General features: G+C 46.1%; 1 protein-coding gene across 3 annotated transcripts in view; it reads left to right on the top strand.

Moving 5' to 3' along the window:
- Window positions 1-12,127, top strand: part of LOC120309007 (interleukin-15 receptor subunit alpha-like) — a 26,305-nt gene extending 14,178 nt beyond the window's left edge. Inside the window, exons 2-8 of one of the 3 annotated variants that reach the window (XR_005556980.1) lie at window positions 705-893; window positions 2,697-2,738; window positions 3,890-4,252; window positions 5,505-5,540; window positions 6,272-6,323; window positions 8,975-9,464; window positions 11,680-12,127. Coding sequence is in view for 1 of the 3 variants with exons in the window: in XM_039345779.1 (XP_039201713.1) it covers window positions 705-893; window positions 2,697-2,738; window positions 3,890-4,252; window positions 5,505-5,540; window positions 6,272-6,323; window positions 8,975-9,137 (845 nt within the window). In the remaining 2 variants the exon portion in view is untranslated. Of the gene's footprint in view, window positions 1-704; window positions 894-2,696; window positions 2,739-3,889; window positions 4,253-5,504; window positions 5,541-6,271; window positions 6,324-8,974; window positions 9,494-11,679 lie in introns of those variants that run through there. The other 2 variants (XR_005556979.1, XM_039345779.1) reach the window with 2 other exon arrangements.

The following is a 12,127-nucleotide window of genomic DNA, read 5'->3' as shown; positions in this document are numbered from 1 at the left end:
AAATCAAAAAAAATAAAAGATAAAAGAAAAGCAGTAACATAACAATAAATAGGAAGAAATAGATGAAATAATGAAAATCACAAAAAAGAATAGATAAAGGGAAATTAATACAAACAAACAGTAACAAGAAACATGATATGAAAATCAAAAAAAATAAAAGATAAAAGAAAAGCAGTAACATAACAATAAATAGGAAGAAATAGATGAAATAATGAAAATCACAAAAAAGAATAGATAAAGGGAAATTAATATAAACAAATAGTAACAAGAAACATGAAAATCAAAAAGAATAAAAGAAAAGAAAAGCAATAAACTATAGTGAAATATATGAAATAATGAATAATAAAATACATTAAGAGGGAATAGATAAAGGAAAATTAATATATAACATAATAAACATGAAATAATCAAAATAATCAAAAAGAATAAAAGATGAATAAGAAAATACGAAGCAACAAAACAGGAATACATCGACGAAATAATGAAAATAAATACAATAGGGAAGAATAGATAAAGGAAGGAAAATTAATATGTAACAAATAATAATAAATATATGAAATAAAGTAATCAAAGACAATAAAGAAATAAGAACAGATCCATGAAAATAAATCAAAGAATCACTTCCTCCCAATTTTGCTCTGTGTTAAGACGATGTCCCCTTATGCCTTTTGGGGTGAGCTCACTCAAATGTGTGTGTTACCCAGGTAAATGTGGTGTCCCCAAACCGGTGGCCAACGCACGCATTGTCTATGAGAACAGCCACGGCAACAAATTGCGATACGCCTGCCTAGAGAACTTCAAAAGGAAAGCCGGCACGTCCAGCCTCATTGTTTGTGAACAAGACGCAATAACCAGGAAGTATAGATGGAGTCCACCCCAACTGGTTTGTATCTGTGAGTATTTATTGTGGCCCCGGGTTAGGAGAACCCGTAGCAACCTCCCCAAGGTGGCTGGCTGTGGAGGACACCTTTAGAAAGCCAGATCTTCAGACTAGTGGAGGACATCAAAAGTGGCTCTAGACCAGGGGTAGGCAACCTGGGCTCTTTTATGACTGGTGGACTTCAACTCCCAGAATTCCTGAGCCAGCCACGCTGAGGAGAAAGGTAGAGGTTTCCATGCTGAGCCATGCTGGCTCAGGAATTCTGGGAGTTGAAGTCCACGAGTCATAAAAGAGCCAAGGTTGCCTACCCCTGGTCTAGACCAAGGGTCTCCAAACTTGGCACCTTTAAGACTTGTGGACTTCGATTCCCAGTTTCCCTGGCTGGGGAATTCTGGGAGTTGAAGTCCACAAGTTTTCAAGTCACCATGTTTGAAGAGCCCTGGTCTAGAAGAATGGGGAGAAGGATACGCCAGGTTGTAGCCCCATCGCATGAAGGGGACCACTGCTTCGGCTGTGGTAGCTCCATAACTTTCATCTGATGTCTATGGAGATTTTCAATCATCCTGGTCATGATTGTCTCCAAGGTTGGGTTTTTTCCCAATAGGCACCTGGACCTTCTTGGTTTCACACACACACACCCAACTTTGGAAATGTTTTGCTTATCATCCAGGAAGGTTCTTCAGTTCATCTGATGAGTTTCCTCTGTGATGGGACGCTCAGAATATGGTCTGATGTTGAATCATGAGTAGTTCCTCCTGCTAGATCTTCTTGCATCAGGCATCTAAGGTCCCCCACGAAAACGAAGCTACTATGAAAGTTGAATTGAGGGCCACCTGGCTTCCACCTGGGGGGGGGTTGTTACTTTCAAAAGTTGACATGGCTGAGGTCTTGGGCAGCTTTGACGTTGTGTCCTCTGGATTAAGCCTGGTGACATCTGGGTGATGAGAAGATCCTGGCGCAGAAGGAAGGCTGTCTGGTGGAGCCTTTTCCGTGATGGTCTTCCATCTTTGGGATACCTTGCCCCCCCTTAATATCTGGGTCCCCTCTTTGCAGAGCTCCCAAAAAGCCATAAAGACATTTTTCTAATAGAAGAGAATACATCTATCTCAGGGTCCTTGGTGGTCTCTGAGCTTGATTGTTTTCTTGCAGACATTTCATAACCCAACTAGGCAACATCATCAGTGCTAGAAGAGAGTGAAGAGAAGGAAAGGAAAGGGAAAAAAAGGAAGGGAGGGAGGGAGGGAGGGAGGAAGGAGAGAAATGAGAAAGAAGAAGGAAGGGAAAAAGATGAGATGGGAAGGAAGGAAGGAAAAGGAAAAAGGAAGGAAAGGAAAGAAGGAAGGAAAGAGAAGGGGAAAGAGGAATAGAAGAGAATAGAAAGTATGGAATAGAATAGAATAGAGTAGAATAGAGTAGAATAGAATAGAATAATAGAATAGAATAGAAATATAGAATAGAATAGAATAGAATAGAATAGAATAGAATAGAATAGAAGAATAGAATAGAAATATAGAACAGAATAGAATAGAATAGAATAGAATAGAATAGAATAGAATAGAATAGAATAGAATAGAATAGAATAGAATAGAATAGAATAGATGGGTGGTGAGGAGAGCAAGATAGAATAATAACCTTTAGCAGCTATGCTCCTACCATGCTGATGGCTTTTGAAATCTTCGTTCTTTGTGGCTGTCCTTTCTTTAAAATAATCTACTACTTGAGGGTTTAATCAGAGGTAGCACTCAAGAGTTCATCCTAAGCTCGTTTGATGACCATCAACCCCTTGTCTTCTCTTTCCCTTTTCTTCCCCACGAAGACCTGGCTGTGGAGGACACGACTGAAAGCCACACCACCCGAGGTAGGAGATCTTCTTTTTGTGCTTATTCCACTGGGAACCAGGGAGTGGGGAAGGGGGGAATGTCCTTCTCTGGGACACCGTGTCAACCATCAAACCTTCAGTACAACTGTGACCTGGAGGACTGAGAATCTCCCTAGTCCCTTCGGCCAACTCACCTCAGCCAACTCACCTTGGCCAACTCACCAACTCACCTTGGCCAACTCACCAACTCACCTTGGCCAACTTACCAACTCACTTTGGCCAACTCACCAACTTACCTTGGCCAACTCACCAACTCACCTTGGCCAACTTACCAACTCACCTTGGCCAACTTACCAACTCACCTTGGCCAACTCACCAACTCACCTTGGCCAACTCACCAACTCACCTTGGCCAACTCACCTTGGCCAACTCACCAACTCATCTTGGCTAACTCACCAACTCACCTTGGCCAACTTACCAACTCACCTTGGCCAACTTACCAATTCACCTTGGCCAACTCACCAACTTACCTTGGCCAACTCACCAACTCACCTTGGCCAACTCACCTTGGCCAACTCACCAACTCATCTTGGCCAACTCACCAACTCACCTTGGCCAACTCACCAACTCACCTTGGCCAACTCACCAACTCACCTTGGCCAACTTACCAACTCACCTTGGCCAACTCACCAACTCACCTTGGCCAATTCACCAACTCACCTTGGCCAACTCACCAACTCACCTTGGCCAACTCACCAACTCACCTTGGCCAACTTACCAACTCATCTTGGCCAACTCACCAACTCACCTTGGCCAACTCACCTTGGCCAACTCACCAACTCATCTTGGCCAACTAACCAACTCACCTTGGCCAACTTACCAACTCACCTTGGCCAACTCATCAACTCACCTTGGCCAACTCACCAACTCACCTCAGCCAACTTGCCACAGGACAACTCGCTGCGAGACAGAAGTTACACTAATATCGAAGAATTGAATGGTCCACAGTGGATTGTCCCACATCAAGTTGGCTGTCGCGAATCAGCTGCGCCGAGTTGTCCCCTTCTGTAAAGCAGCTGCCTGAGGATTGACGTTACTAATCTCTAACTCTGTCTAAACTAAAACCACGTGAGGATCTGCCCTCGAATGTGGCTAAGAATTTTTACTTCATCCCATATTTGTACAAGTAGAAACTGCCCGACCTACACAGATCCAGTGTACAAATCCAGGGAGAGTCCCTGCACGTCTGTATGGAAGTCAGACCACCTCACCAGTAGTGGAGACGTCAAGTTTTGCACCCCCTCCGCGTGGGACAGCGAAGCCGTCCTCCGATAGCCTTGGGTCAACGGTGACAGCCACCTCAGGGGGTGGATGGATGACTACGGGCACAGTTTCCAAAAGTGTAACCCCCTCCCCGACCAGGACGCCATTTTCCCCAGACGAAAATATCAACACACAGTGGACACCGCAACAAACTACGTCTGCACCATCGGAGGGCCCGCTTGGAAATACCACAGATCCCACTGATACGGGCGTTTGGCAGAGCATTACAGGTTTGTTCCAGGCATGCACGCGTGTTTCTAACCCCAGCCGCCTTCGGCGTGTCCGCATTAACCCTTCATGACCGGAGTGTGTCCTCTTAGTTTGAAGAGTTGGGTGTTCCCCGTGTGAATGTGTTCGCCTTGTATCGCTAGAAGAGAATATTTGCAGCTCAGGGTTGATTGTGGGGTCTTCGGTGCTCGCTGAGCTGGGTGGGTTTCTTGCAGATGTTTCCTGACCCAACTAGGGAACATCATCAGTGCTAGAAGGGAGGGGGGTTCGTGGATCGGAGGAGGAGAAGGAGGAGGAGGACGACGACGACGATGACAATGACGGCGACTGTGGGGTTCTTGGTGCTCGCTGAACTTGGTGGTTTCCTTGCAGACCTTTTCTGACCCAACTAGGTAACATCATCAGTGCTAGAAGGGAAGGGGGTTTGTGGAGAGGAGGAGGAGGAGGAGGAGGAGGAGGAGGAGGAAGATTGTGGGGTCCTTGGTGCTCTCGGAGCTTGATTGTTTTCTTGCGGATGTTTCCTGACCCAACTAGGTAACATCATCAGTGCTAGAAGGGAGTGGGATTTGCGGAGAGGAGGAGGAGGAGGAGGAGGAGGAGGAGGAGGAGGAGGAGGAGGAGAAAAAAGGCTGTGGGATCCTTGATGCTCTCTGAGCTTGGTTATTTTCTTGCAGACCTTTTCTGGCCCAACTAGGTAACATCATCAGTGCTAGAAGGGAAGGGGGTTTGAGGAGGAGGAGGAGGAGGAGGAGGAGGAGGAGGAGGAGGAGGAGGAGGAGGAGGAGGAGGAGGAGGAGGAGGAGGAGGAGGAAAAAGACTGTGGAGTCCTTGATGCTCTCTGAGCTTGATTATTTTCTTGGAGGTGTTTCCTGACCCAACTAGGTAACATCATCAGTACTAGAAGGGTTTGCGGAGAGGAGGAGGAGAAGGAGATGGAGAAGAGGAAGGAGGAATGAAGGGGGGGGAAGAATATGTCATAAAGATGAGCCAGTTGCCAAGCATCCAAATTTTGAATAAGTGACCTTGGGGATTCTGTAACAGTCGTTAAGTGTGGAAAAACAGTAATGGTTCCTACTTACGACAGTCAAGTCAAGGACCCACAAACAAGCTTCTAACGTGCATGTTTTTGCATTCACTATAAATAATAATAGCATATCAAAAGCTAAAGCTTGCAGCTTCTTGCCGATGAAAAGAAGGGGCGAGCCGTTTTTAATTCCTTAATATTCTTTTTTTTTTTTTCTTCCTTCCTTGCAGGTTCTCATTACTTCAAAATTGGAATTCCTTTTTTTGGTAAGGAATGTTCCTGAATAATACACAGAGTTTCAGCAGCCCTCCAAACTGGATGGGCAGATTTAATTACTTACACAAAAACAGGATTTTTACCCTGCGGGCGCCAAAAATTCACCCTAGGAGTGACACAGGAGACTGTCAAAAGTAAAATTAAATTAAATGAAATTTAAAAGTCTGGCTCCAACCTAGTCAAAACCTAGTCCGTTTTTTTTAACATCTTTTGCAATGGAAAAGGCTCTCGTTTTGGCAATTGCATTTAGCATCTGGATTTGGGTTTGTTTGTTTGTTTTAATCCCTGTTCAGGCATTCTTGGCTGTTTTGAGCCTAAATTGTGGTGGGGTGTGTGGAGTTAGTGCGCTTTGCTGTGTTTGATTTATTTAAATAAATTTTATTTTAAGACATTGATACGGCCTCTTAACTTAGTCCTGGTCAATCTGGGCTGCCACTGCCATCGTCGTAAATCTGAGTTTTGATCACGTGACCACAGGGATGCATGTGAAAAAATGGTCGTAATCCCCTTTTTTTAATGCCGTTGTAACTTCGAACCGTCCCCGAACGAGTGTTGTAAGCAAAGACGACCTGTAGTTCATTTCCTTCACAAAGGTGGAATGCTTGTCGGCATTCCGTGTTGTTGTGCCCAGAACTGGGGTTGACTTGACATTAGGCTGCCCTGCAACGGAGAACTTTTTAGGAATGATTATTCATTTTAATTCATTTTTCTCTCTTAATAGCGGTCATCCTATCAGCAGGATTCGTGTACTACTGCTATTGTGCAAGATCCCGGTAAGCTTTGTGGCTATGTTAATTTTTAATATTGGCAATGGGTTTAAAGCAGTGTGGCCCCTTTAAGATGGATGGACTTTGTAAGATGCTAAGAAAAAGACACAAGGCATGTCTTGAGCAGAAGTTAGAAGCTGCAGGACACATCTTGACAAACTCTGAGTTTATTGCTTCTTATATACTTACTACATACACCAGCTTTAACATTAGACGCTGACAAAAGGTTTCTTCATTGGAAAATGTCTTCATGCAAGCAACTATTTTCTATTCCAGTGGTTCTCAACCTGTGGGTCGGGACCCCATTTGGGGTCGAGCAACCATTTCACGGGGGTCGCCAAACAACGCAGTCCGCCATTTTTTTCCCCTTTTCCTTAGCTGTGCTCCTCCCTTTTATTCTATTGGCTTTTGAAAGCCAATAGAAGAGACTCTCTTGAATAGAGTCTAATTCTATTGGCTTTCAAAAGCCAATAGGAATTGTCCAGGCTGTCTCTGCCCCGCTGAGCCCGCCAAAAGTCCCATTCTGCAAACGGTTGAGTTACGACCGGTTGAGTAGTCCTCGACTTACGACCGGTCAGGGGTCACGGCATTAAAAAGGTTGAGAACCACTGATGTAAGCAACTATTTTCTAGTAACACATTACGTGGTCAAAGACCAGGTGAAGAGCAAACAGAAGAAGGAACTAACAAAGGCAGGAAGAGATAGGAGACGGAACTAAGCATATTATCTATTTAGGCATTAAGTCAAAAGGGGATGACCTTTTGGCTGCTTCACTGGGACAAAGGGTATCAAAAGGTTATGAGGTTTGTGGGGGGGGGGAAGCACAGCCAATTTGCTGTGCATGCATTTTTCCCCACAGGACTTCAACTCCCAGAATTCCCTGGAGTCTGGCTTCTCTAGAAAACAGACTCTATGGTTTCTGGAGCTCGTTGGCTTTGTTTGACCAAGGCTTTAAGCCAATGTTTCTCAATCTGGGCAACTTTAAGATGGGTGGACTTCAACTCCCAGAATTCCCCCGGGTCTGGCTTCTCTAGATAACAGACTCTATGGTTTCTGGAGCTCATTGGCTTTGTTTAACCCAGGCTTTAAGGCAATGTTTCTCAATCTGGGTCATTTTAAGATGGGTGGACTTCAACTCCCAGAATTCCCCAGGCAGGCACACTGGCTGGGGAATTCTGGGAGTTGAAGTCCACTCATCTTAAAGTGGCCAAGCTTGAGAAATACTGTTTTAAACTCTTGTTTGTATAGGTCCCTTGGCTCAATCTGTCCCAAACCCAGCTATATGGGGACCCTCCCTCAAATTCCCATCCTGCATTTCTCCAGTCTTTGGGAATCACCCACTTGGGATTCCCGGGACGCAGGAACTTGTGAAGAAGAGGTTTGAATTCCTTCAGGTCTGGTGCTTTTTTCCCCGTTGTGGTGGCCCCGTAATTCCAAAATCAGGGGTTAATTGGTTGGTTCTTCCGACTCTTGCCGTTTCAAAGTCCAAATCTGTCTCCTTGAACTGTTGTTCCTGCCCCATTTTCTTGTCTCTGCAAATATATTGGGGCATTTTTTAAGATAGAGTTCTTAATCACTGCAGCGATGTGGTTTTGTTTTTTTTCCTAAAGAGAAATAAAGGCAGGGTCCAAATTGTGAGAGGGATCTCGGAGTCCTAGTGGACAATCCCTTAAATAGGAGCCAGCCATGTGCTGCAGCTGCCAAAAAGGCCAACACAGTGCTAGGCTGCATTAATAGAGGGATAGAATCAAGATGACATGAAGTATTAATACCATTTTACAATGCCTTGGTAAGGCCACACTTGGAATACTTGCATCCAGAACTAAGGAGAAACTTCCTGACAGTGAGAACAATTAATCAGTGGAACAACCTGCCTCCAGAAGTGGTGAATGCTCCAACACTGGAAGTTTTTAAGAAGAGACTAGACAGCCATTTGTCCAAAATAGTGTAGGGTTTCCTGCCTGAGCAGGGGGTTGGACTAGATGACCTCCAAGGTCCCTTCCAACTTTACTATTATTATTAACTGCTCCTGCCCCATTTTCTTATCTCTGCAAATATATTGGGGCCTTTTTTAAGACAGAGTTCTTAATCACTGCAGCGATGTCTTTTTTTTTTTTTCCTAAAGAAAAATAAAGGCAGGGTCCAAATTTATCCGCAACAGGCAAAAGGGATTTTTTGTGTCGTGTTTTTTTTTCCCTAAAGAAAAAGAAAAGCAGTGTCCAAACGTAGGCACAATAGACAGCGGGGTTGTTTCATGTTTCAACTCTTTTAAAGAATTTTATTTTAGATCGGGAGGTGCAACCTTGGCTCCTTTAAGACCCGTGGACTTCAATTCCCAGAATTCCCTAGCCAGCTGTGCTGGCTGGGGAATTCTGGGAGTTGAAGTCCACATATCTTCAGCCTGCCAAGTTGAAGTCCACATATCTTCAGCCTGCCAAGTTGGACACCCCTATGTTCGATCCTTACTGTAGTTTTACCTTGCCTCACCCCAGTTAAAAGCAAGGGATCGTCAGCACAGCCACCCCAATTTCCAAATGGAATAAAGGGGTTCCATTCATTCATTCATTCAGCCAGTCTTTTTGACTGCCGCTGCCAGCCTCTTCTCGACGTAGGGCTGCCAACTTGGTGCGTGCCTTAAATCTCCTTTCATCCCGCAGCGCTCCTTGGAGGCAGGCCAGGGTCCCTTCTGTGGAAGTGATCCCCATGGATCCCTTGGGATCTGAAGGAGGAAGATCAGCATCGGCTGGCGAGGCTCCAGATCCCGGTCCGGCGAATGAAGAAGATCCAATGCTAATGGGATTACCTCCACCGGTGGAGTGATCCTGCTGGGCATCAAAGCATCGTCTAGCTTTGGGAAAAGAGGTCCTAAGCACGATGTCCAGAGTCAGGGTGGACACGGTGTCTGTCCGTTCCCCTCTTGCAAAACCTTGAAAAGGAGGCTGTAAATCACTTTGGGGCACTTTCAGTTGTCCTCGGCAGGTGTACCTGCGTGAGCAGGAGCTGAGCACGAGGAGAGAGGAAGAGGAAGAGCAAGCTGGAGTTGGAAAAGACGAAGAAGTGATGCCCTGGTGAGATCAATAGAAGCATGCATGGAGAACAGGTGATGAAGAAGAGATCGAGGCTAGCAGAAGCTTCAGCTGCATACAAGTGGGTGTCAGGTGAGCTGAAATATATCATTCTTTGGGGTCCTCGGTGCTCTCTGAGCTGGGTAGTTTCCTTGCAGACGTTTCATGACCCAGCTAGGGAACATCATCAGTGCTAGAAGGGAGGGGGGTTTGCAGAGAGGAGGAGGAGGAGGAGGAGGAGGAAAATGACGACTGGTGGGTCCTTGGTGCTATCCGAGCTTGGTAGTTTTCTTGCAAACCTTTCATGACCCAACTAGGGAACATCATCAGTGCTGGAAGGGAGTGCAGAGAGGAAGAGGAGAAGGAGAAAGGGGAAGAGGAGAAGGAGGAGGGAAAAGAGGAGGAGGAGGAGAAGAAAAAGACAACTGTGAGGTCCTTGGTGCTCTCTGAGCTGGGTGGTTTCCTTGCAGACGTTTCATGACCCAACTAGGGAACATCATCAGTGATAGAAGGGAGGTGGGTTTGCAGGGAGGAGGAGGAGGAGGAGGAGGAGGAGGAGGAGGAGGAGGAGGAGGAGGAGGAGGAGGAGGAGGAGGAAATGGACTAAGGTGTCCTTGGTGCTCTCTGAGCTTGGTGATTTTCTTGCAGACATTTCATGACCCAAGTAGGAAACATCATCAGTGTTAGGAGGGAGTGGAAAGGAGAAGAAAGAGAAGGAGAAGGAGAAGGAGAAGGAGAAGGAAGGAAGGAAGGAAGGAAGGAAGGAAGGAAGGAAGGAAGGAAGGAAGGAAGGAAGGAAGGAAGGAAGGAAGAACTGTGGAGTCCTTGATGCTCTCTGAGCTGGGTGGTTTTCTTGCAGACGTTTCATGACCCAACTAGAGAACATCATGAGTGCTAGAAGGGAGGGGGGTTTGCAGAGAGGAGGAGGAGGAAGAAGAAAAGGACTATGGGATCCTTGGTGCTCTCTGAGCTTAGTGATTTTCTTGCAGATGTCTCATGACCCAACTAGGCAACATCATCAGTACAAACATAGGACCTGTCCTTCATTATAAAGGACATATGGTGACGGTACAGCTGGGATTGCCTCAGATTCAAGGAGGCCTGTAAGCGCTGTGAGCAAAAAGGAAGGAAGGCTTTGCTGTTCGAGGGAGAGAATTTGGTCTCAGATCGTGCAGGTCTTCTCCAGCATATCGGTCTCAGAAATGCGGCCGCAAACCAGAGTTTATACTAGGTAACCAGAGATGGGAAAAACTGAGGATGCTGCTGTTCCACCTGCGGAAGTAGATGTCCAGTCTAGGCAAAAGGTTAAATCAGTGGTTCTCAACCGGTGGGTCGGGACCCCATTTGGGGTCGAACGACCATTTCACGGGGGTCGCCAAACAACGCAGTCCGCCATTTTTTCCCCCCTTTTCCTTAGCTGTGCTACTCCCTTTTCTTCTATTGGCTTTTGAAAGCCAATAGGATAGACTCTCTTGAATAGAGTCTAATTCTATTGGCTTTCCAAAGCCAATAGGAATTATCCAGGCTGTCTCTACACTGCTGAGCCCGCCAAAAGTCCCATTCTGCAAACGGGGCTGCACCAGTTGAGTAGTCCTCGACTTACGACTGGTTGAATAGTTCTCAACTTACGACTGGTTGGGGGTCGCGGCATTAAAAAGGTTGAGAACCACTGGGTTAAATCAAAAGATTAAAGTCCCCCACTGATTATACGCTGCAGGAACCACTAGGAAGGCTACAGGTAGTCCTCGACTTAACAACGATTCATTTAGTGACCGTTCAAAGTTACAGCGACGCGGAAAAAAGCGACCGATGACCCTTTTTCACACTTACAACCGTTGCAGCATCCCCATGATCACATGATCCAAATTCAGAGGCATGACTCGTCATTGTGATGGTTGCCTTGTCCCTGGGGGAGGGGTGTCGCGTGATCCCCTTTTGCGACCCTCCTGACAGTCAACCGGGGGGGGAGCCGGATTCACTTAACAACCGTGTTACTTACATAACATCGGCAGGGATCCACTTAACCACTGGAGTGAGAAAGGGTCGTCAAATGGGGCGAAAACTCACTGAACGAACGTCTCGCTTAGCCACGGACATTTTGGGCTCGGCTGTGGTCGTACGCCGAGGACTATCTGAATTTTCTGGGTTAAGCCCAGTGGCAGGAAAACATCCAACCTCTATTCTAAGAAGAAAAAAAAAGTCCCAGTTGGGTCCGAAAAATCTGCCTTGGCCGATTTCCTTCCGCAGAAGCACAAAAAGTTGCATCACTGATTTGAAATGTTCTTTTCATTTCTCAGGAGAATCGCCAGTCCGTGTGTCCAGAACCTTCTCTTGCCTGGGTCTTTTTCATGGTTCGAGTAACCCTCTTTTGGTTCTCAAGAAGCCAACAGTGTCCATCATCTGAAGATGGGCTTTCCTGGAGGTCTGAAGCCCCCTGCCCGGCCTGTTATGTCGTGACGAAGCGGGCTGGCTTTCTTAAGCGGCAGATTTAAAACATTGCAGAGTCACATAGTCGGAGAGGGAGAAGCAAGCAACCTCTTAACACCAACCCGGAAGGAGAGATTCAATCCGTGGGGACCTTTTCTCGCCTGTCGATCAAGGAGACATAACTTTAAATGGGTCACATCCGGGAAGATACCCTCCAAAGCATTTGAAAGCAGGAAAAGAAGCAACGGATGGAAACTCATCAAGGAGAGGAGAAACCCGGAATGAAGGAGAAATTTCCTGACCATGGAGAACAATTAA

Source organism: Crotalus tigris, unplaced genomic scaffold, assembly GCF_016545835.1.
Source record: "Crotalus tigris isolate CLP2741 ecotype Arizona unplaced genomic scaffold, ASM1654583v1 scf7180000017975.10810073628:1450386, whole genome shotgun sequence".
Taxonomy (NCBI): Eukaryota; Metazoa; Chordata; class Lepidosauria; order Squamata; family Viperidae; genus Crotalus; species Crotalus tigris.
Note: the sequence above shows the minus strand (reverse complement) of the source record. Positions and strands in the feature narration are given on the sequence as shown.